We start from the raw sequence: 24,911 nt of genomic DNA, 5'->3' as shown, positions 1-24,911 counted from the left end.
AATATGATCACACAGCAAATAAGTCATAGAGCGAGAATTTACACTTATGTATATATTTGTCTCTGACTTTGAATTTTTGCTGTTATTGCTATTTTTTAGTGCCTATTGTACACATAATAACACCTATTATATAATAGTTCCAAAATGTATCACTCTTAAGGATTCATATTTGTTTTTGTATTTTATATTTTTATATTATACAATTTTTATGTATATAATTTAATAACTCAAAAATTATATGTAAGGAAAGATAGGATATATAGACAAAATTAATTTCAATTTGTGATTAATTATAATATAGTTAACTTGTAAATATTCTAAGAAAATAGCATATAAGCTCTCTAACAGGAGCAGTTTGAATATTTTGAAATATTTTTATAGACCACTTTGGTCTATAAAAGATTTCTTGACTTTTAAATAACACTGGTATATTCTCAAAAATTGCATTGAATGCATCTCTAAGAGGTCTCCTAAAAGATACTGTTGATCATGCCAATAGTATTTTATATATACTCACATTTCCAAGTAATAACTTTATATTTTAATAGCATATGTTATCCTTCGAAAGTAACACACTGGCAACAAGTAGGAGAAAAATATAAATAATGGGTTACGTGTGTAAGAGCTGTCAAATATACTGAGTGCAACAAACATGTTTGGGTCCAGAAATCATAAATGGAAAAAGTGATCTGTGTGACCTATTTTTAGGTCCGTTGTATTTCAACAAATGCTTCTATCATCTGCTATTTTGGGTAGTGAATCCTTATCCATGAGTTTTCCACAGCTTTATAAGACTTGGCCATTGAATTCATGTAGCAAAAAGCCTACCTATTAAATCAATATTTCTTTAAGAATCACAAGCTATGCTCTGCTTCAGTAGTTGGAGAAAGGGTGATAATAAACATCTGATTTAGGTGCCCTGGTAATATTAGTGTGAAAGCATGACCTCAGTCATGCAACTACCCAGAAGAATGAGCTTAAGTGGATAGGAGGTTGTGCTGTTGAATGATCGGACATAAAAGAAATCCATGCTCAGGGCTGTTTATTGTATAATAGCAGCTTTCTCGGGTGCATGTTAATTGGGAGGGATAGAGTAATAGGAAACAGGGGCACAGCAATTTATAAGATATTGCTGCGTTTTTTTAAAGTTTTTAAAGATTTTAATTGGGGTGAATGAGTGAAAGATTATGTGTGTATATATGTATTTTCAAAAATTCCTGTCAGAGTTTTATGTGGACTGTTTTAATACTGCAGGGAAATCTTTCACTTTGGTCAGGAAAAAAATGTACCAAATAAATTATCCCCAAACACTATTAAAATTTCAAGCAGTGTTTGTGTAACATTTATACAGGACTTCCATGCTACTGACACAAACAATGGATAACATTTAATGGATTCAGGCAAAGGTTTATTTATTTTCCTTGCTTGGTCAGTGAAGATTTAATTTTATGTATTATGTAATATGTTTTTATTAAGATTATGATAGCCCTAGTGAAAGGCAACTTCCATTTCCTCACTACCTCTCTTTATTATTTAGTATTTTACTATTATTATTGCAAGTCAATTTTCTGAACGTATCTAGGTAGATAGGTTTAACAAATATTAAATTCAGAGATTTGGTTCATAGAAATCATTGCTTTTTTTTCAAGATGGCACTATTCAGGTCCTCAATGCAGCAAGGAATTTAGACCAGTGCTTCTCAAATTTCAGTATGCATATAGATTACCCGAGGTCCTTGTTAAATTGCAGATTTTGATTCAGTGGGTCTGGAGTGTGTCTGACATTCTGCATATCTAAGAAGCTCCCATGTGATGCAGTCTGTGAACCACAGTTTAAGTAGTGAGGATTTAGACCTTAGTGAGTATGACAAAATTCATTTTTGAGTCCAGTCTGAATGTTTGCACAGTCTTTGCTTATTGTAATGAGAGGTACCAGCTTTAAACCTAAACTATATCTAACTTTATAAAATGTGTAATGCAAATGTATTATGACTTGGATTCCTATATGTAAGAGATACAGAATTATGACAATGTAAGAAAATTATTGTTTTTATATTGATGAAAACCAAACTTATTTGAAATGCCAGTCATTTACAACACAATTCATTAGATGTACAGCAGAATCTTAATTTAACAGAATCTAGATAATAAGCCAAACATTTTTTCTAGTGAAATGGAAATAAACATGTTGTAAAATAGTTTTAAAAATGATCTGAGGAATTATGTTCCTTTTTTTTTCAATTTAGGAAATAACATCAAGATTTGTAATTAATCATTTAGCAGAAAATAACCCTTTCCTAATGGATGCCATGGAATGGTACCCAGAAATCAGAAGCATAATCTCTCGGAGACAAACATGTGCAATATGTGGACAATACTTTATAACTATATGGTTGGAATGTGTTCAGTTTGTTCCTCCACCAAAGGTAAATGATGCTTTTTGTGCGAATACCAGCATGAGACCTATTCCTATCCTTTGTTCTTATCTAAATCTTTCAATACTAACTAGATTTGTACCTATGATTGGCTTATGGATGGTATACTGTTGATTTAGGATAGACAGATTTGGATAAGTATCTGTAATAATCATTGTCACCTCTTCTGTTTATATTCCTAGGCTCCCAGATTTATCAGAATATATGCATTCTAGCAAAATTTCATGGAAGTTGAAAAATTTTACTCAGTAAATCATTAAATCCCATTTGTTTATCAATCTTAATAATAAAACCAGAACTGTAATTTGCTCAGAAGAAGAACTGGTCAGTAGTCTGTTGTGGAATTCTTGGTATAGAAAGGTGAATGTGCTGGCTGGTTTATATCATGATGGTGTTCTAGACAGCTAAATATGCATAGATGTGCACCTGCAACATTATATCACCCAGGAGTTGTGAATCCCAGGGCAGTTCACAGAGCTCAGCAAACTCCTTTTCTCCAAGTGGCCAGATAGTAAATATTTTAGGCTTTGTACATGGTGTGATCTATGTGACTACTACCTGACTCTCCTTTGTACCATGAATGCAGCACTAGATATGTAAATGAGTGTAGCTGTGTTCTAGTAAAAATTTATGTGTGAGTTTGAATTTCATATGTTAACATGTCATGAAATATTTTATTTTTATTTTGTTCAACCATTTAAAAATGTGAAAACCCTTCTTATCTTAAAAGTCTTAAGAAAACAGGAGGTGGGCCAAATTCAGCCTGGGACTATAATTTTTCTACACCTGTTCTAGTCTATCCAACATTTGCTTTTAATACTAGAATTCCTTTCTGTTCTTAGTGAGCCCTTGGCCTTCCTTGGGCTAGCATAATGTAATATTGGAGGATAATTTTAAATAAATTACTAAAAACAGCTGCAGTTTCCGCCATTCTGGAAATTATCATCTGGTAAAGGAGACAAACAAATAAGTAAACACAAATGTAACATAAATTGTAACTAACATGACATAAAAGAATGGTATACTGGTTTGCTAAGGCTGACATAACAAAGTACTACAAACTAGGTGGCTTAAAACAAGAGAAATTTATTGTCTCACAGTTGTAGAAGCTAGAAGTTTAAAATCAGATGTCATTTTTTGATTATCTTAGCAAAGGTCCTATTTCCTAACCAGGTGACTTTCGGAGGCACTGGATGTTAGGACTTCAACATATGAATTTTGGAAGAAACACAATTCAGCCCATAACCAATGGGTTTCCCAAGGAAGAGTATCAGGGAAGCCCCTCTTTAAATCTGGGATAAGGGAAGTCTTCATGGAAGAAAGGATATTTTAAAATGACACCTCAAAGGAACAGAAAGTCAGGTAAAATTGGAGAAGAGTGTTTCCAGGAAGCTGTTCCAGTAGGAACAGTATGTATTAATAGGAAATCACTTTCTGATTTGAGGAACTGAAAAATGGTTTGGTGTGATTAGAAAGTATTAATTGACTAGGAGAGTTGAGATAGGCAGGAGATAGATCACAAAATCTGTAGTTTACATTAGGAATTTGGCTTTTATTCAATGTGTGATGAGACATAATTGGAGGAATTTTAAGTAAAAGAGTGACATGTCCTCATTTACATGTTAAAAAGGTAACATCTGCACAGAGAATGAATTAGAGGGCAAAGAAGTGAGATTAGACAGTAGACTATTTGCACTAGACCAGCTGAGAGATGATGATTGCAGTGGCAGTGGAGAGAAATGGATGGACTGGAGATGCATCTTGGAGAAAGAAGTAATAAGACAGATTTCTAGGTATGTTTGGTTGACAGAACTGTGTGGAAGCAGATTTTTTTTTTTTTTCTAAATTAGGGAAGACTAAGGGAGAATTAGGTTTGTTGGGAGGAGATAGGACTTCTGTTTTTGGGTATCGTTAAATGTGAGACTCCTGCAAAATCTGGGAGCCTGGGCAACCAGAAACCATAGACTCCTATCTAGTTTGTTCAGCACGCTGGGAAGTCTAGGACTCATTGTTAGCTGTGAGTGTGTGTGCGGGTGGGTAGGAAGATTTTGGTAGGGAACTGGATATATAACTCTAACATCATATCTATCTCTAAAGAGTTTGATTCTAAGTTCTGTTGTTCGAATGATTTAGTGTGTCATTATACTCCAGTAGTCTTTGTGCCAATAAAGGACCTGAGTTGTGAATCTGTTTATACCTATCTTAGTGTATCTTTTTTTTTTTTTCTCAAGACAGAGTCTGGCTCTGTCACCCAGCCTGGATCGCAGGGGTGGTGATCTTGGCTCACTGCAAACTCCACCTCCCTGGTTCAAGCAATTTTCCAGCCTCAGCATCTCAAGTAGCTGGGATTACAGGTGCCCACCATCACACCCGGCTATTTTTTTTTTTTTTAATTTCTGGTAGAGATGGAGTTTTACAATGTTGACCAGGCTTGTCTCAAACTCCTGACCTCAGGTGATCTGCCCGCTTCAGCCTCCCAAAGTGCTAGGATTACAAGTGTGAGCCACTGTGCCCAGCCTCACTGTATCTTATCACCAACCACTCACTAAATTTACCAAAGGTTTTAGAAATGTACAGAATGGCTGGAAACGGTGGCTCATACCTGTAATCTCAGCACTTTGGGAGGCTAAGATGGGTGGATCACAAGGTCAGGTGTCCAAGACCAGCCTGACCAATATGGTGAAAACTTGTCTCTACTAAAAATACAAAAATTAGCTGGGTGTGCAGGCAGGTGCCTTAATCCCAGCTACTCAGGAGGCTGAGGTAGAAAATTGCTTGAACCCGGGAGGCAGTGGTTGCAATGAGCCGAGATCACACCACTGCACTCCAGCCTGGCGACCAGAGTGAAACTCCGTCTCAAACAACAGCAACAGCAACAACAACAACAAAAAGGATTATCCTACCCTAGACCTACTAAATCAGTTTGTAGCAGTAGGATCCTGAGCATCCACATTTTTATAAAGATTCCTAGTTGGTTTTCATGTGCAATCTGGCAGGGCTGGGAATCTCTGCTCTCATTGTTTAGGGCTGTCCCAGTACCAGATAGCAATGGCTGTGTCTTACCCACCTTAGTAAGCAAGGCCTCCTTGATTCCTTATATGTAACAAAAAGTTGAATATAAAAAAAGTTGAATGAATATTCATTGGTTGAATATATGAATTAATGAATTGTTAGTGACAAAAGTGTGGTGTAGCTAATAGTAAAAAAAGAAAAGGGGGCATTGGTGAAGGGGTCAATCCACTGTGGAGTATTGGGAGATGACAAACACCTTAATATGGCCTCAGTGCTGGGGAGAATTCTTACTATGGCTGCTTTGAGGCACACTGTAGATCAGTCTGCTTCTTGGACCCTATGCTGAAAGTCTTTCACATTATTCCACTGCAAACAGAACAAAGGCTCCTGCACAAAAGTATGCCATGTTCCCAAGAATCTGCAGAGCCTGGATTAGGCCTTTTCACAGCTTCCCCAGGGACAATTGATGAGTACATGTGAATGCTGATAATGTATTCTTACTAGCATTATTAATCAATTCGTAAGTTTACACTTCTAACTGCTGGATGAGATCATCACTACTTAGGTTTCAGAGATACATTATGTTTCTCAAAACTGTGATTGTGAAACTTTATTTCATGAACTTCACTATGTGTGTTGTTCATGTTGAGGTTCAATAAGGACAAATTTTTTTCCCACCAACTTTTTATTTTGAGAAATTGGAAACAACACACAACTTGAATGGATAATGCATTGAGTATTTGCATACCCTTTACCTAGAGTTGCCAGTTTTTAGTATTTTGTTCCACTGGCCTTATCTCTTACTATTTTTTACCTTTAAGGATGCATCTTTTCTAAAACAAATTTGATATTGACACAAGTCCAGAATGTAGCATACCTAGAAAGATTATATTAAACCTTTATAGGACAAAAATAAAAGAATACATTCTAATTATTAAAAATATGAATGAATGGATAAATAAATCTATCTTTCATAGCAAGTAGAGAGCTTTTATCAAGAGTTACAGTGAATAACACTATTTTTATGGGCCAGAAAATAACGTAAGCTATTTTAGCTATACTATCCCATGCTTAGGACATGGAGGTTCACATTACTGGCCTGTTTACTTTCCAAGAAGGAGAGTACAGATTTTACAAAAGCCACTTTATGTAAGTCATTAAATATCCTGTAGAATGAAATCCGGAAACAGTTATCAGAGTTCATGTCACCTGATGTCAGGTATTTACATATTACCTGATGTCAGGTATTCACACATCACCTGATGTCAGGTATTCACACATCACCTGATGTCAGGTATTCACACATCACCTGATGTCAGGTATTTACTCTGGTAGACAGGGTCCGTACAGCTAGTCCATGGTAAAAGATCCAAGTCAGCTATGGTTTTGGTGCAGAGCTACTACAATTTTTCTCATGATGTCCTTTACCAGAGTTTTTGACACTGCCAAGTATTGTAAAATGATGCATGTGAATTGGGAGACTAAAAGTGTTTTCCTCTTGATCCAGTCATTTATAAATTATATTTGTACTAGACATACCCATGTGTGCTTATTCTCAGCAAACTGACACAAGAGCAGAAAATCAAGAGCAGAAAATCAAACACCGCATGTTCTCACTCATAGGCAGGTGTTGAACAATGAGAACACATGGACACAGGGAGGGGAGCACTACACACTGGGGTCCGTGGGGGGGAAATGGGGGAGGGACGGGGGGTGGGGAGGTTGGAAGAGATAGCATGGGGAGAAATGACAGATACAGGTGAGGGGAAGGAAGGCAGCAAACCACACTGCCATGTGTGTACCTATGCAACAATCTTGCATGTTCTTCACATGTACCCCAAAACCTAAAATGCAATTTAAAAAAAAAGAGGAGAGAGAATCTAATCAGAGAAATCATTCTCAACTGATTTACATGTATATTAGGCTCTAGTGTAGAGGTTGCCTATAAAAGTTCCCTATGAATAAGAAACAGCTATTTCAGTTGTTCAGCCTTTTAATACCCTGATGCTCTTGCTGTGGAAATGTCTTTGTCCAAGTTGAGTTGGTGTTTATATCAGAAAGTTTTGAAGTCTTCATGACAGTTGAGTCAGTGTTTATATCAGAAAGTTTTGAAGTCTTCATGACATTTAGCAAAATTTGCAGTAATGGATTTACTTGGTGTTTGGTGTCTGTCTCTATCATTGGATACTAAGCTTGAGGAATTTAAGGACCATTTTGGTTTTGTTCATGATTATAGAGAGAGCGAGCTTGGGACAATGCCTGATAAATATTTCATTTCTATAGAATGATAAATCAGATCTAGATTTGAATACCAGCTCTTTCTTTAATTAGTTTGTCAACATATTACATCTCTGTGTATTATAAGAAAAATCTGGCAAAGGTACTGCCAAGGAGGGCTAATGTTAGGATTTTAAAAAGCCCAGAATCTAGAGCTAGCCAGGTAGCCAAAGAGAACATCAAAATAGTGGTTGAGGAGGAATTTGAAAACCAAAACCAGCTGGACCTTAAACACAAAGAGAAAAGAGACACCTCACTGGTGGGAAAAAGAAGATAGAAATGTATGTTGATCCTCAAGATGGGAATAAATATATAATCTTGATCACATATGTAGCTATCTGTGAATTGTTCACATTATCATCTTGAATGGATTGTTATATTCAAGAGATATTTAATGAGTACAGCATGTCAGATTACTTGGAAACGGGTTTTGAAAACATCCTGCTTTCCACTGGAGATGTTCTGAACACCTTGGACAAGTTGTCATGTTTAATTGTGCTCTGACAGATTCCCTCTCAAAGTCGTCTCATGTGCTGTTCCTCTTATTTCATGTCTCTCTTTCAGAAACTATAACCTAATACAAGTAGCCATAGCCACAATTTATTTGGTACACAATTTATTTGAACACCAGTGTGTGTCTGGTGTTCTGCTAAATATGTCACCTGGAATACCTCAAATAATGTCCAAAGTAACCCCATGACACCAATAAGAAATCCCAGGCAAGGAGAAATCAAGTAATTTTGCCAATTTCAGAAAGCTGCCAAGTAGAGGATCTTGGCAGGGAACTCATACATGTTATTCCTGATCCTTAACCAGGGAGTATGTGCTATGCTTCCTATGCTTTTCCAACACAGTTATTCCCCATTTACTTCAGCTGAACTTAAGACGTTTATGTGAAAGAGTCTTCTTCTGTCATCATTTATTTATCCACTGAAACTTACTGATTTTTTTTCTAACTATGTGTCAGGTTATGTGCCAGGGCTGGGAATATGGAACCCAGACCCTTGAGAAACTCACATGTTCCCAGGAGGAGTGGCATAATAAAGATTGGAGTCTGACAAGTTAGCTTTGATGTCCAGCCCTACAACTTGCCACCTATGTCCTCTTACTTTCCTCTTCAAGATTAAGCTTCCTCATCTGTCAAATGGCAATAATAATAATGCCCATCACATGGAATTGTGGTTAGGGATCATGAGGTAATGCATAAACAGTGCTTAGCACAGTGAATGCTCAACAAATGTAGCCAATAAATAGTGCTTAATAAGTATACTTTGTGAATGTGTGTGTGTGTTGTAAACCAAGGCTTTCAAACAAGAAAGAGAGAATGATTGCATTCTTGTGATAAGTAGATGTGAGGCCACACTGGATGCTATGAGAAGAAGGCATCACCAGGAAGTGAGATATTCCCTGGTTTAACCCTGGTGCCTACCACAGTGATTGTGTTTGGAGAATCCATAATAAATGTTAAATTATTTTAAGAGGCATTTCTTAGAAATGTGCTTTGAAGGCTAGGGAGGCATTTAGAGTATGTAAATAACTAGTGGATAAGGCATTTCTATCTATGTGTCTGCAAAGGTAATATTGTGCAAGTATAAATTGCACAATGAGTACAGGGAGCTCACAGAAGGTGAAGTACACAAGATGAGGTTGGAGAGAACAGCAGTGTGAGGTTACAATGGCTCTTTTGTGTGAAGTTTGAGCTTAATTTCAAAAGCTACTGTGTAAGTTTCTAGGGCTGCAAAACAAAGTATAACAGACTGGGTGACTTACACAACAGAAATTGATTTATTAACAGTTCTAGAGGCTAGATGTTTGAGAGCAAGCTGCCAGAAGGGGTTGGCTTCTCCTCCAGCCTCTTTTTTTAGTTTCTGCATGGCTGCCTCTTTCCTGTGTCTTCACATGGTCTTCCTTTGATACGTGTCTGTGTCCAAATTTCCTCTTCTCGTAAGGATGTCAGTCATATTGGATTACAGCTCACTTGACTTCATTTTAACCTAAGTACCACTTTAAAGACCCTGTCTCCAAATACAGTCGCATTCAGAGATGCTGGGGTTTAAGACACATGGATTTTGGGGGAAACAGTTTAGCCCATAACAGTTACTTACAGTTGTTGAAGCAGTGGAGTAGCAAGATGACATTTTTGCTTGACAAAGAGAGGTTAAGCCTGGTGGTGTGGATTTAAAGATTGTTTTTAAAGATGTGTGACACTTGAAGCCTTTGGAATAAAGATTGTGCAAGAAGACCTACCCAGTAGGATGAGAGGACCAGAAGGACAGAACCTTGGAGGACAATATCATTAAAAAGGGGCAAAAGCAGGAGTCAGCAAAGGAGAATGAAAAGAAACCATCAGGGACAGAAGGCAAAGCAGGGAGAGTGGCACAAGTTCTTCAGCTATAAAACATAGATGCACAATAAACAGGGCTTTCTTGCTTTTTCTTCAGCTGAACTTAGTTTTTATGTGGGCCCCCATTCTACAGGAAAATTTACCTACTTAATTCAAGATGTATGTGGTAATTTTAGGATTTTATAAGTCATTTCATATTTCATCTCGATCACTGAGAATTTCTTTCCTCTCCTTTCTCCCTATGCTATCTAACTCATGGTATTAGGAGGTAGGAGCCATACATTGTGCCAGTGTGGGCAATGTGTTTCATGTGGGCATCCTCTGGGTTTATGATCTTCCTAGCTAGACCAAACCTCCATGATGGTTTCTGATGAGTGATTTACTTCCCATTGGTCATGCTTCTCCTTCCATATACCCTGTGTTTTCTTGTGCTGACGTTTCAACCACTTTTGCACTATTCTCTGGGCATAAGAAAATTTTAGCTGCTCTGTTACTCTAATATGGGCTCAAGAATGAACTGACTAAAGATGCCATGTTGACAGATCCAGGGCTGAGGAGAAGAAACAGCACTGAAAAATTGAAAGAGGAAGATGGTGTCCTTTGTGTCATTAAGTGGCAGGGTTGGAAGCAGGTTGCATTGATAAGAAGCCTGATAGGACCAGGCATGGTGGTTCCTGCCTGTAATCCCAGCATTTTGGGAGGCCGAAGCAGGCAGATCACCTGAGGTCAGTAGTTGCAGACCAGCCTGGCCAACATGGTGAAACCCTACCTCTACTAAAAATACAAAAAATTAGCCAGGCATGGTGGTGGGCACCTGTAATCCAAGCCACCTGGGAGGCTGAGAAGGCAGGAGAATCACTTGAACCCAGGAGACAGAGGTTGCAGTGAGCTGAGATCACGCCATTGTGCTTGCACTGCAGCCTGGGCAACAAGAGTGAAACTATATCTCAACAACAACAACAACAAAAAGCCTGATAAGAACACGGAAGTGAAGCCAAGTCTTGACTAATCTCCAAAAAATGTAGTGGTAAAGGTAGGAGTGCTATAGACTATTCTTTGGAGAGTCAGGAAGGCTTGCAGAAAGATTTTGAAAATGGGAAGAAAGGTGCGTGATCGTAGACTATGGAAGGAGCTAGTAAGGAGGAAATGTAAAATTAGTCTGGATTGTACACCAATTCAGGAAGAATTTAATGCTATGATTAGGTACTGCTACTTTAAAAAATTAATAGAATTTTTTATTGGAATTTGTTACTGTGTGATGAGCCTTATCTAATCCGTAATCTTAAGGGAATGAATATATCAAGAAGAGGAGATATGAAAAGTTTTAAACAACTAGAAAATGGGTAATGGTCATGCTTTTCCACTTACAAAATGCTTTTTACATAGTTTTTTCTTTCAACATCTTTATTGAGTTTTTACTATATGCAAGGTACTATGCTAAGCTCTGTGGATCCAAATATGAGTAAGATGTGGTTCATGTCATTGGGAGGATCACAGACTATTAAAATGTAATGTTAGAAGCATTATCTTAAAGCATTATATACCCATGCTATGGAGTCACAGACAGAATAAACCACTACTTTGGTGGAGGCTTATAGGTAACTTTCCTCAGAGGGTTACATTTGAGTAATAGGAGTTCCTGGTTCTCATATTAACTTTGTGACTCGGTTTCCATTGTCTCTATTCACAGTTGAGATAACTAAGACTAAGCAAAGTTAAGTGGTTTCTTCACAAGTTTCAAATCTATCAAATAATAGAATTAGGACTTTAGCTTACCTGACACTCCTGAGACCACCTTCTCTTTTTGTGACGATAGAACATGCACATTTTTATTTTAAATCATAAGAGAAAGTACAAATAAATTTATTGATTGATAATGATACAGTTACCCCCAATAGCAACCTTCAGGTATTTGAAACACTGTCATCTGAAAGAGAGATGAAGCGTTTCTCCTGTTGACTTGCAGAGTAGAAAATGGGATCACTGGCCATTCAGGTCAGATAGATAGGGCTTTCTTAGAGGGTTTGAAACACATGCACGTGCACACAGGTTAACATCAATCATCACTGAAGAAACAACAAGCTTAGAAACAAGAGTAGGAAAGTAAGAAGATTTGATATCTACATAATTTCACTTTAAAAATTAAAAGAGAAGAATACATTTTTATGAATTAAACATGTCTGAAGGCATTATTTAAAAAGCAACATAATGGCATAAGAATACAACCTGGATCAAAAACATGATGGTTAAAAGAAAAACCCATTAGCTAGGAACTACACCCTTTAAATGCCCTAGCTAATGGCAGAAAATGTTCAATTACTGAAAAAAGCCAATTTCAGATTTAAAAAGCATATTGAGTGCCAAGGAGAATACGCAAGAACAAATCCATACATAGACATCTTTTGGTAAAACTGTATACCACCAAAGTTGAACCATTAAGACCTAAAGAGAAAACGTTAAGAAAGGTTAGATCATCTGCATAGAAGCAGCAATGAATTGACATCTGATTTCTCACTGACAGTAATAGATGCCAGAAAAAAAACAATGACATACCATTTTCAAAGCACTAAGGGAAAATAACTCAAAATGTAGACTTATCTGTTTAGATACACTGATAGGCAAAAGGCATGGGAGTGTCATAAAATTGTAACAAGAAAAATTTTTAAAGGAAAATTGCTTTGAAAAGACCATTGATTCTAGCTTTATTAAAATTATTTAAAAAGCTAAATTAATGTTTAGTAAGTATATGATCATGAAAAAGTGTATGACAATGGAATTAGAATAAGTGTATATAATTTGCTAGTCATGCTAAATTAAGGATGCTTAAAATCGTTAAAAATTGATTTGACTGTATATTACTAGGTGTTAGAAATTAGAAAATTTTTTAAAGGATATTTGTAAGTTCCTTGTTTCCAGAGTGAAACAGAGTGAAAACATGCACAGAATACTTGGGGATGATAATCAGATTAACCACACTGGTAAACAATTGCTTTCATTTATCTCTAGAGTTTTATGTTAAGTAGACAGACAGCAATTGTACAAAAAAAATAGTTTGCCTTGAAGCCTCTCTTTCCATTAAAAATTTTTTAATTTGTTAATCATCTCTTCAGAAACTAAACTTAGAGACTGCTGACCTTTATAGCAAATACTTTATCAGGAAGGGAGAACACATTTGATAATGCCAACGTCTGGTTGCCCCTGTTGTGCTTTACACAGTGTTCTCCTTCTTAACGGGGTTTACACTGGAAGGAGGGAGACGCTAAATGATAAATCGGTCTTTATTCTCAACATAAAACACAGAACAACCAAATATTAAATTGTAAATACTTCTATTCAGGTGAATGTAAAATTATGTCATGCCTGCCTTATGAAATAATGAGATGAGGATTGGAAAATAGTCAAACAATTTTACTCAGTCTCAAATATCAACCTTGATCGTAATTCATACAGATGCTTTTGTCTTTTTCTAAATGGTATAGTTCTGCCATCAAAGTTGAGTTAGTCTTTAGAAATTACAAAATGATCAATAATTTCAATGTAGTTGATATTTCAGTATTAGCTACTAATGATATAAATATTTGAAAGAGCAACAAAAAAATTATCCTTTTTAGTTACTACTAACTTGGGCCGTATTTGAACGATGACTTAGACGTAACCTAAATAGTCTCATAAAGTTCTTTCCAAACACTTGAGTGATCCTGTGCCCATTATATGCATCTGATAGTGTTCATTTCTTATAGTTTCGTTAGTTGAACTTAACATTTCCCCAGATTCCCTTAAAGTTGAATCGTTTAGGGAGGGAACAGTTTGGAACACGAACTCTCAACCCTGTATTGAATGATGTAATGTAATTAAAACTACCCTCAAAAGAGATTAGACTGAGTAGGTCTCCCTATAAATGAGCGAAAACGTTCATCTACTTTATGAAAATTTGTAACTTTAATTCCTTTTTTATGACAAGCTGCCAGCAATGAAACATAAGATTACATTTAATAATTTTACTCATTACTTATAAAGTAAAATCTTACTTTGCAGTAAAAAGTTATTACTGTTAAGATACCACTGACATTCATTTCTGAAACTGATCATTTCAACCAGTCAACTGTGAAAATGAATGTGGGTCTTAAAACATTTATGCCGTGGTTAGTCAATTTAACGTACATTAGGTACTCAGAGGATCAGAAAGCGTCACATTTCTAATTCCAAATAGTCATGAAAGTCATACGTATTTATTGTTTAGACAAATTAAAATGTGTATATATTTCTTATTGTTTTATTCCAAACATGGCAAAACAATGGTAGTATAAATGAGCTCATACACTGTGTCTTGATTACTTTTATTCCTATGAGAACTCCTCAAGTCCTCTTACCCTTTTGGAAAACTCTCCCTTTTGTTCTTAAACTGCTGGATAGAGTACCAATTGTATTCCGTATCTATACCTTTTTTCTTCTAAATAATCTTAAATTGTATCCAGCGTTAGTTTATTTTTCTGAAGCTGTCTATATCAAAACGTTGAACATTCCTTGTGAAATTCAGAGGATATTGATTATGCAGAGGGTGCTGTGGGAGAGCAGGACCACTGTGTCGGGGAGAGAATGCTGCTTAGCTGGATGGCTGGCTGAAACATGAGTGAGATTTTCTTTCTGGTTTCTGTCCTTATCACAGTCCAAATTGCCCTAAGGGTGGAATGACCATGTAATATATCATCTAAGCCAAGATGCTTTTGAGAGTAAAAGTGGATTTTATTAATAGCTGGAAAAACAATAGGAAACCAGAACTGTCCTAGGCAAATCCCAATGTATGGCTACCCTTCCTAAATGGAGTGGTTAACTTCAGAGCAGTGCTGATGTCATTTATCACTGTGGTATGACAGTGATAAATTAGTTACTCCATAAATTTTTGAGAGCCTGCTTTTTAAAGCAGGGAACTGAGTGCTAAGTACAATTCAAGTAAGTAGGGTTTAAAATGTCCCAAATGGTTTAAAATCTGAGTTTAGATGCTAAAAGTGTAAAAGGTATTAGCAATAAAATCTCTATGTTAAATGAATGATAGAGACCAATTGCTTTAGGATTCAAAGTGGAAGATAAGATTACTGCAGTTTGTCTAGTCTGGGAAGTGCCCAGAAAGATGCTGGGACTTGTTTATAGCCTTGAAATAGGTGGAATTCAGATACATGGAGAAGGAAGCAAAGAGGAAATTTTAGGAGAAGAGAATGGCAGGGAGGAGAATAAATCATGTTCATAAGGCAGTGAATTAGTTAGGTTGGTTTGTGGATGGGAGTGGTTGAAGGAGACATTATTAAAAAATTGAGGTCACATGCCATTAACCTGTCAAAGGATAAGACTAAATAAGTAGTTTGAATTTGATCTTGTTTGGAAACAGAACCCTACAGAACATGTGGGGGAAAGCTGGTGATATTAAAAAAATAGAAATAAAGTATGTTTTATAAAGAGTCACTTGGCAATAGTGTGCTGGCTTAATTGAAGTTTGAAGAGAAGAAAAGCTGAAGGTAAGAGGCCAGATAGAGTGGCTGCCTACTGTGGGTGTAAGGTCTGGTGGTAGAAAGGCAAGGAAGGACCATATAAATTGTTGATTGATTGAGCATGGGAAACCTCTGAAGGTTATGAAGCAGAAAGAAAGAGGAGTCCAGAAAGGAGCTGGTCTGAGAGGCAAGACCCCAAGTGTTATCTTAGACATGTTGAGTTTCAAGTGATGCCTGGATAATTCAAGTGAATATATTTAACCCTCAGTTGGGGACAGATTGGCATAGAAAAAAAACATACCTCTTTAATATGTTATTTGAAAACATGTGCACTTTCCAACAACTGTTCATTCTTCCAAACCATTCTGTCATAGTTATTAAACTATAATAGGAATCTTCATTAATGAAAGAGCCCAGAAATCATACAGTGACTAACACTAATCTATAATTTAGTAAACTTGGATTCTAATCTTGTCTCTACCCTGAACTATGAGGCCTAAGGTACCTTCTGACTATATCAGGACTAATTTCTTCATTTACAGTGAAAGGATTAGACCAGTCTCTTCCAGCATGAAAGTGCCTTGATTCCGTAAGCAGGAAGGACTGCCATTGTTATGCTTTTCAAGTCCTCCTAATTTGGAATGTGATACCAATATTAGTTTTCCATTGAAATTGTTAACAAATTTGCCCGAACTTGGGGACTCAGCAGAAATGTTTTTTGTTTGTTTGTTTGTTTGTTTTTTTAAGTCAGGTAGATCAAAAATTCAACATGGGTCTCACTGGGCTAAAATCAACCTTTTGAAGACTGGGTTTCACCTGGAGGTTCTTGGGGAAAACCATTTTCTGGCCCTTGACAGTTTCTAGAGGCCCCCCGTATTCCTTGGCTCATGGTTGCTTTCTTCCACCTTCAAAGTCAGTGTTGGCAGACCTAGGCCTTCTCACATCACCTCCCTTGGACCTTGTCTTCTGTTTCCCCCTTCCACTTGAACAACTCCTGTGATTACATGGGGCCCACTGTGTAGTCTAGCATAACTTCCCTATCTCAAGGTCCTTAACATTACCCAACCTGCAGTGTCCGTTTTGCTATGTGAGGTGATACGCATATTCATGGTTTTAGGAATTGGGATGCGGACATCTTAGGGGAACATTATTTTGCCTACCAAGATATCTTTTTCCTGAGAAAACAGGACACCATCTTATGTTCTTTTTCTATTCCTTTTGCTTCATATAATATTGAAATCTTCTCCAGACATTTTACTGTGCCATATAAATATATATTTCAATAATTTTTAATCTCTCAAAGTTTAAAATATGGCAGTGATTGTTACCAAGGTATATGTTGAATGATTTTTAAAAAATTTCTTAATCCTGCCATTCAACAAACATAAAACTTAGCAAAGAGTAATATTTGAATTTAAAGTGGAAAACTTTTTATTAAATATGGTGAGAATATAATCATGTTTGCTTTAGAAAATAATGCAAATATTAATGAGTGAAAAAGTAAACTGTATTATAGCATTTTACTTTTTAAAGCTTTTTGCTAAAATGATATTTTTTCAAAATAAAAGCATATCTAATCTTAGACCAACTCCTTTTTCTATTCACTGACCTTGGCTTGACAGAAAGAATATTACATTGAGTGTTTTGATTTCTATCTATAAACAATGACAAAAGCAGTATTTGTCTTTGACAGAATCATGAGGTTTCGTTAATTGAGATTTGTGAAAAGAGGTCCTCTAGAAGAGGAGGTGTCTTTATTCCTTTGTAACATGCTCATTTCAAAGTACCAATAGAAACAGTTGCAATAATGCTACAAATAGAATAGAAATATAAATTTAAAAGGGCAGCAAGTGGTAAGGTGGTACAAGAATTTCATTGTCATGCAAACATTACTAGAGATGATGAATCTAGATGGAAAAGTGTATTACCAAGGAATTATGCTGAGTTGTTTTTCTCAGTTAAATTTCCAGAAAACAATTCAGAGTCCTGAAAAGTATTGTATGAGAAATAGAAATTATTAAATTAGAGAATAATCACCCTCAAAGCTTCATGTTCTCTATAAAACTAACTATGGGCCTTTTTTTTAAATAGACTCTTAAAAATCTCACCAAAATATTCATTTTATTCTAATTAACTAAACAATGTTTCCCTCAAGAAGGGGAAAGAGGGACACAGACACTTTGCATTCCTGCTTGCAACAAGAGCCAACCTAAACTCTGCCCATGCAATGTCTTAATGACACAAGGGAAATGGCTAAAACCACACTGGAAATAAAAAATGCCTTTAATACTTTCTTCATCTCATGAAGAAACTGGACAAAGCAAATCAGATGTCCCACTTGTTTCCTTGGTTTACATTTGTTTCTTTCTCCAATTTCCCCTCTTGGTTCCTGGCTCTATTAATTGTTCAGGTTTTTTGAATGGGAGCTGAGGAAAATGTATGTAGCATGGTTTATTTTCAACAGTTACTCAATTCTATCTGAGATATGTTGCAGAAGAAGGCAGGTTGGACTGGTTGGGTGAGATGGTTGTCTAATACATGGAAAAGGAAAGACGACATTTAGCTTCTGTCTTTTGTCATTTGTTCTCCAACCACAATTTCATCACTTAATCATTATAATCTAGTTAGGGAATCAGTATTACATCTTACAGAGTAGATTTGTGTCTGTTATTCAAAAATACTTATGAAATCTTTTTGCTTCTGGACTAATGTATTTATTGTTTATGTCCCATGATTTAATGTTTTATGGTCTATTTATAGTTTATACTGTATTGTTTCCCCAATACAATGTGCACATTCTTGAATTTTTGTTCACTGTCCCAGAAATGTCCTTTTGCCTTCTCCCAAGCAGACACATTCCAGTCAACCTTCAAAACTCAGCTCTCCTTTTTCTTGTATTATGAAACCTTGCATAATAATGCAGCCTATGGTGTCTCCTTTTTCTGCATTCATATAGAACCTATCTTTGGGCTGAGCCATATGTTTCTCTGTGTGTGTGTGTGTGTGTGTGTGTGTGTGTGTGTGTGTGTGCACGTGTGTGTGTGTGATTATTGTCTTTCCAACTAGATGCTAAGAAGATTCTTAGAGGCAGGGATTGTTTGCTGTATATCTTTGTAGCCTGACACTGCCTAATGTTGCGCAGATTTTAGGTTACTTGTAATTTGTCAGGACTCTTGGTTGCAAGTTAAAGAAACCCAACTCATATACCAACTTAAGCAATGAAGAAGGTCCAGGGATGAATCTGACTGAAGATTTTGTCATACCTAAATTAGGTTTCCAAATTTATCATTAGAAATCTGTCCATTATTTATTATCTCTGCATTCCTTTGTTTTGGCTTTGTTTTCCAGTAGCAGCTGCCTAAATTGTGCCTTTTGGGAGTAAAGGGAGAGCTTCATTCTCTCAGTAGATGCAGAGAAAGTCCCGGGGCCGATGTTCATTGGCTCCCTTGGACTGTATTGCATTATATGCTTACCCCAGACTAATAATCACCATTGTCAAAGGGAAGCAATTGAGTCATTGTCTTGGCCGGAGTTACATGGTCCTATAATGAGCCAGGGAGTGAGAACAGTTGCTCTCTCATTCCCCTAACATAGGCACTAAGATTGGAGGAGGGGTGGTTGCCCAAAGGAAAAACAGGGCTTTTGTGCCAACACAATGGGAAGTGGATACCAGATAGGAAAAACCAAGATGTCCACTGAGGAGTTCAGTACCTGTTTGCTGATTGATGAACTAAACATCTTTGTAGGAAAGAAGTCAGGTTTGTACATATTCTGTACCATTTTTAACCTTCATCCAAAGTATTTTACAGTTAGGATGGTGCTGTGTATCCTCTAAATGCTCACGGCCCTGTTGGAGGTGGATGTGAGGGGATATGACTTATGACTTTGGCTCCCTCCTGATATATCACTAGGGTTAGAAAGCTGTTACTCTCTCAAGGGTGGATTAACAACTGTGCTTACCTGTTTGAACCTTTCAATAGGATCTCTGAGATCTTTTGTGGAAGAGTGAACAGAACAGCAGTCTCTCATTGTGAGTTGTGATGGTGTTGGCCAAATGGCTTCATGATAAAACTAGGTAGCATTATCAACTAATAATATTTCCCAGTTACCAGTTGTGAGACTCTTTTGGATTCTCTCACTGAGAGCTGTGTTGATTTCAGAAGATTATAAAACATAGAAATGTTAAGCTTTCAAAGTTACCATTATTTCAAACATAAATTGTCAATACATGTGAACTAAATTGGCTAACAGGGTTTTTGATTGCTTATTTTGTACAGTGAGAAGTAAGATCATAGATATTTGAAGTACAAAAATTTAATTCGTGTCTAAGGGAACTTGCCTGAGACCCAGCCAGTGAATATCTTAATGAATAGTGCAGACAGTAAACAAAGAATTTTAGGAAGATTAATTTCCATGGGAACTGCATGCTGGGCAGGTAAAACCAAGATGCCCATTAGGAAGTTCAGTAAATATTTGCTGATTGATCAATTTAATACACCTGAAAGACAAAGGTCATGTTCATGTAGATTCTGTATCATTTTTTTCACCTTCGTTTCTAACACTTTATGGTTAGACTACATAATAATTGAATAAAAGCAGACGTAATCTTCCATCATTTGAGTTTTGTTTAGCAGTTGAGTATGACTTTCTTAGCTAGTTAAGTTTGTGTTTTTATGTGTGAGAAAAAAGCAATTCAAGCATAAATAGAATAGTGTGTCCTTTAAAAATCAATGTTCTGAAACCTCTGAGAAAGCGAATATTTATTTTAATTAAAAAATTTATTGAACACTGCCTTAGTTTTATTTTTAATCTTTACTTTTTAGAACTGGAAGATAAGCAAGAATCTACAGCTGGTGCCTGTTCGAGTATTAGTTTGTTCTTACAAATGTTTTACTCAGCGTGACCCTAACCTCTTTGGAATTGCTCGGGTGTAGAACAGGTGAGATGCTCATTCACAGCCTCACTTGACTTGCCCTGTCAGCTCTGCATACACAGTCAGATTATGTCCTACTTAGGATACCATGCTGTGTCTGTTCCCTTTGACAACACATTAAATAAAGGAAGAAAAAGAATTATATTATGATGTTCCCAATTTAATCACTATAGTCTGCCTTTAGCTTGCTTAGATTCTAGTTGTGCTTTTTTTTTTTTTTTTCTTTTGGCTTAAAAACAAAAAATTAAAAAAGGAAAAATAAGATATGTGTGGCAAGTGAGTTATTTCTTCCTACTGTTTTATGACCACCATTCCTCTTTTTCTAGATGAGTATTGAAAGACTTTGATGGGGAAAAGTATTTATTTTATGAATGTTTTACAATCACTGTTTAGTACTAGGTAATCATATTACATTTATGTGATTTCATTTGAGGCACTAATATCTATTGACCTTCACACAAAAAATGAGAAGAAACCTGAAAAGTCAGGTTTGGTAACTCCTAATGTCACTTTGTGACTGTTTTTAATTTTTTTTCTCTCTTTTTAAAATAATTTTTTACATGATAAACTGTCCAGGCAGTAATGCCGAAATGATAATTTGGCTTATTTTCTTTGAAGGACAACAGAAAAGTAGAAAAATAACTTATGAAAATATATGGTACACTTTGCACAGACCAGTAGTTCTTGGAAGTGTGTTCTGTTCAGCACCCTCCACATCAATTGAGAACATGTTAGAAATAAAAATTATCTATCCCCACCCCAGAACCACTGAATTAGAAACTTTGAGAGTGTGGCCCAGGAATTGCTATTTTAACAAACCCTCCACGTGATCTCTTTGCATGCTCAAGCTTGAGAACCACAGGATAGACTCAGAAAAAGCTGCTGCATGTTCAGAAAAGTAGGAAATGTGATTATAATTTTATATTTTAAACCCCAACAGAAATGTATTTCTTCTTGTCACTACCTGTGATTCTTCTGGGGGAAAGCTAAGTGGAATCTCATCTTCCAGGTAGTTATTATCAGGTTACCTTCCTAGCAAGGCCTTTTATGAGTTTAGTGCAGGTTCTTTATGCATCAGAGTTGCCTCTGGCATAACTGAGAAATAAAATCAATGGAGCACAACAAAGAGATCCTCAACTCCAGAGAGCAAAGTACAGGCCCCACTGAGACAAAGATGGGGCTTCAAGGTAACTTTCTAAAGGCTCCATTAAACAAGAATGCATTTTTAACAAAAATAAAAAACCAAGTGCAAATGAAAGACATAGGAGCTCATCAAAAATGTATTACAGGGGTAAAGTATGTATGCTTATTGAGGGAAAATTGCTCAGTAAATTGATTTTGATTAGGAAAATAATTTCTTATAACCTAAGCTGTAGAAAAAGTATGTTCACTTTTTTTTTCTTTTTCTTCAAAAACAAAAAAAAAACCCGGGATACATGTGCAGAACATGCAGGTTTGTTACACAGGTGTATGTGTACCATGGTGGTTTCCTGCAACTATTGATCCATCCTCTGAGTTCCCTCCCCTCATCCTCTATCCCCAACAGGCCTCGGTGTGTGATGTTCCCCTCCCTGTGTCCATGCGTTCTCAATGTTCAACTCCCACTTATGAGTGAGAAGATGTGGTGTTTAGTTTTCTGTTCCTGTGTTAGTTTGCTGAGAATGATGGTTTCCAGCTTCATCCATGTCCCTGCAGAGGACATGATCTTATTCATTTTATGGCTGCATAGTATTCCATGGTGTATTTGTGCCACATTTTCTTTATCCAGTCTATCACTGATGGGCATTTTGGTTGGTTCCATGTCTTTGTTCTTGTACATAGTGCTGTAATAAACATACCTGTGCATGGTCTTTATAGTAAAATGATTTATATTTCTTTGGGTATATATACCCAGTAATGGGATTGCTGGGTTAGATGGTATTTCAGTTTCTAGATCCAAGAGGAATCACCACACTGTCTTCCACAGTGGTTGAACTAACTTACTTTCTCACTAACAGTGTAAAAGCATTCTGGTTTCTCCAGAGCCTTGCCAACATCTATTATTTCCTGTTTTTAATAATTGCCATATTAAATGGTGTGAGATGGTATCTCATTGTGGTTTTGATTTGCATTTATCTGTTGATCACTGATGTTGAGCTTTTCTTCATATGTTTATTGGCCACATAAATGTCTTCTTTTAAGTGTCTGTTCATATCCTTTGCTCACTTTCTGATGGATTATTGGTCTTTTTTCTTGTAAATTTGTTTAAGTTCCTTGTAAATTCTGGATATTAGCCCTTTGTGAGATGGATAGATTGCAAAAATTACTTCCCATTCTGTAGGTTGCCTCTTTACTCTGATAATGGTTACTTTTGCTATGCAGAAGCTGTTTAGTTTAATTAGATCTTGTTTGTGTATTTTAACTTTTGTTGCACTTGCTTTTGGTGTTTTAGTTATGAAGTCCTTGCCCATGCCTATGTTCTGAATTGTACTGAATCGGCTTTTTTTCTAAGGTTTTTATGGTTTGGGGTTTTACATTTAGTTTTTAATTTATCTTGAGTTAATTTTTGTATAAGGTGTCAGGAAGGTGTTCAGTTTCAGTTTTCTGCATATGGCTACCCAGTTTTCCCAGCACCACTTACTGAATAAGAGATCTCACCCCATTGCTTGTTTTTGTCAGGTTTGTCGAAGATCAGATGGTTGTAGATGTGTGGTGTTATTTCTGAGGCCTCTGTTCTGCTCCAGTGTTCTACATGTCTGTTTTAGTACCAGTAACATGCTGTTTTGATAACTGTAGCCTTGTAGTATTGTTTGAAGTCAGGTAGCATGATGCCTGTAGCTTTGTTCTTTTTGCTTAGGATTGTCTTAGCTGTACAGGGTCTTCTGTGATTCCATATGAAATTAAAATTCTTTTTCTAATTCTGTGTAAAATGTCAATGGTAGTTTGATGGGAATAGCATCAAATCTGTAAATTACTTTGGGTAGTATGGCCATTTTCATGATTTTGATTCTTCCTGTTCATGAGGATGGAATGTTTTTCCATTTGTTTGTGCCCTCTCTTTTTTCCTTGAACAGTGGTTTGTAGATCTCCTTGAAGGGGCGCTTCATGTCCCTTATAAGTTGTATTCCTAGGTTATTTTATTCTCTTTGTAGCAATTGTGAATGGGAATTCACTCATGATTTGGCTTTCTGCTTGTCTATTATTGGCGTATAGGAATGCTTTTGATTTTTTGCGCATTGGTTTTGTATCCTGAGACTTTCTTGAAGTTGCTTGTCAGTTCAAGAAGTTTTGGGGCTGAGATGATGGGGTTTTCTAAATATAAAATTATGTCATCTCCTAACAGAGACAACTTAACTTCCTCTCTTCCTAGAATACCATTTCTTTCTCTCTCTTTCTTTTCGTTTCTTTCTTTTTTCTTGATTACCCTGGTCAGAACTTCTAATACTATGTTGAATAGGAGGGGTGAGAGAGGGCATCCTTGTCTCGTACCAGTTTTCAAAGGGAATGCTTCCAGCTTTTGCTTATTCAATATGATAATTTTCTGTGGGTTTGTCATAAATAGCTCTTATTATTTTGAGATATGTTTCATGAATATCTAGTTTATTGAGAGTTTTTAACATGAAGGGATGTTGAAGGCCTTTTCTGCATCTATTGAGATAATCATGTGTTTTTTTCCACTGGTTCTGTTTATGTGATACATTATGTTTATTGATTTGCATATGTTAAACCAGCCTTGCATCCCAGGGATGAATCTGACTTGATCATGGTGGATACATTTTTTGATGTGCTGCTGGATTCAATTTGCCAGTATTTTGTTGATCATTTTTGCATCGGTGTTCATCAGGAATATTGCTGAAGTTTTCTTTTTTTGTTGTGTCTCTTCCTGGTTTTGGTATCAAAATGATGCTGGCTTTATAAAATCAGGGAGGATTTCCTCCTTTTCAATTGTTTGGAATAGTTTCAGAAGGAATAGTACCAGCTCCTCTTTGTATTTCTGGTAGAATTCAGCTGCGAATTCATTTGGTCATGGACTTTTTTTGGTTGGTAGGCACTTAATTACTGCTCCAGTTTTAGAGCTTGTTATTGGTCTATTCAGGGATTCAACTTCTTTCTGGTTTAGTCTTGGTAGGGTGTATACATCCAGTAATTTATCCATTTCTTATAGATTTTCTATTTTATTTGTGTAGAGGTGTTTATAATATTCTCTAATGATATTTTGTATTTCTGTGGGGTCAATGGTGATACCCCCTTTATCATTTTTATTGCGTATATTTGATTCTTTTCTCTCTTCTTTATTAGCCTAGCTAGTGGCCTATTTGCTTTTTTAATTTTTTCAAAAAATCAGCTCCTGGATTCATTGATTTTTTGAAGGGCTTTTCATGTCTCTATCTCTTTTAATTCTTCCCTGATCTTAGTTATTTCTTGTCTTCTGCTAACTTTTGGATTAGT

The 24,911-nt window shown here is 36.3% G+C and overlaps 1 protein-coding gene across 5 annotated transcripts in view; it reads left to right on the top strand.

Moving 5' to 3' along the window:
- LRRC69 (leucine rich repeat containing 69) overlaps nucleotides 1–24,911 on the top strand; it is a 129,712-nt gene that overhangs the window by 77,763 nt on the left and 27,038 nt on the right. For 2 of the 5 annotated variants that reach the window (XM_074386881.1, XM_074386884.1), the window contains exon 8: nucleotides 2,246–2,425. In XM_074386881.1, the coding sequence (XP_074242982.1) occupies nucleotides 2,246–2,425 (180 nt within the window). Of the gene's footprint in view, nucleotides 1–2,245; nucleotides 2,426–3,607; nucleotides 3,690–20,373; nucleotides 20,490–24,911 lie in introns of those variants that run through there. The other 3 variants (XM_074386880.1, XM_003940519.2, XM_074386883.1) reach the window with 3 other exon arrangements.

This window comes from Saimiri boliviensis, chromosome 15, assembly GCF_048565385.1.
Source record: "Saimiri boliviensis isolate mSaiBol1 chromosome 15, mSaiBol1.pri, whole genome shotgun sequence".
In the NCBI taxonomy this organism is placed as follows: domain Eukaryota; kingdom Metazoa; phylum Chordata; class Mammalia; order Primates; family Cebidae; genus Saimiri; species Saimiri boliviensis.
Note: the sequence above shows the minus strand (reverse complement) of the source record. Positions and strands in the feature narration are given on the sequence as shown.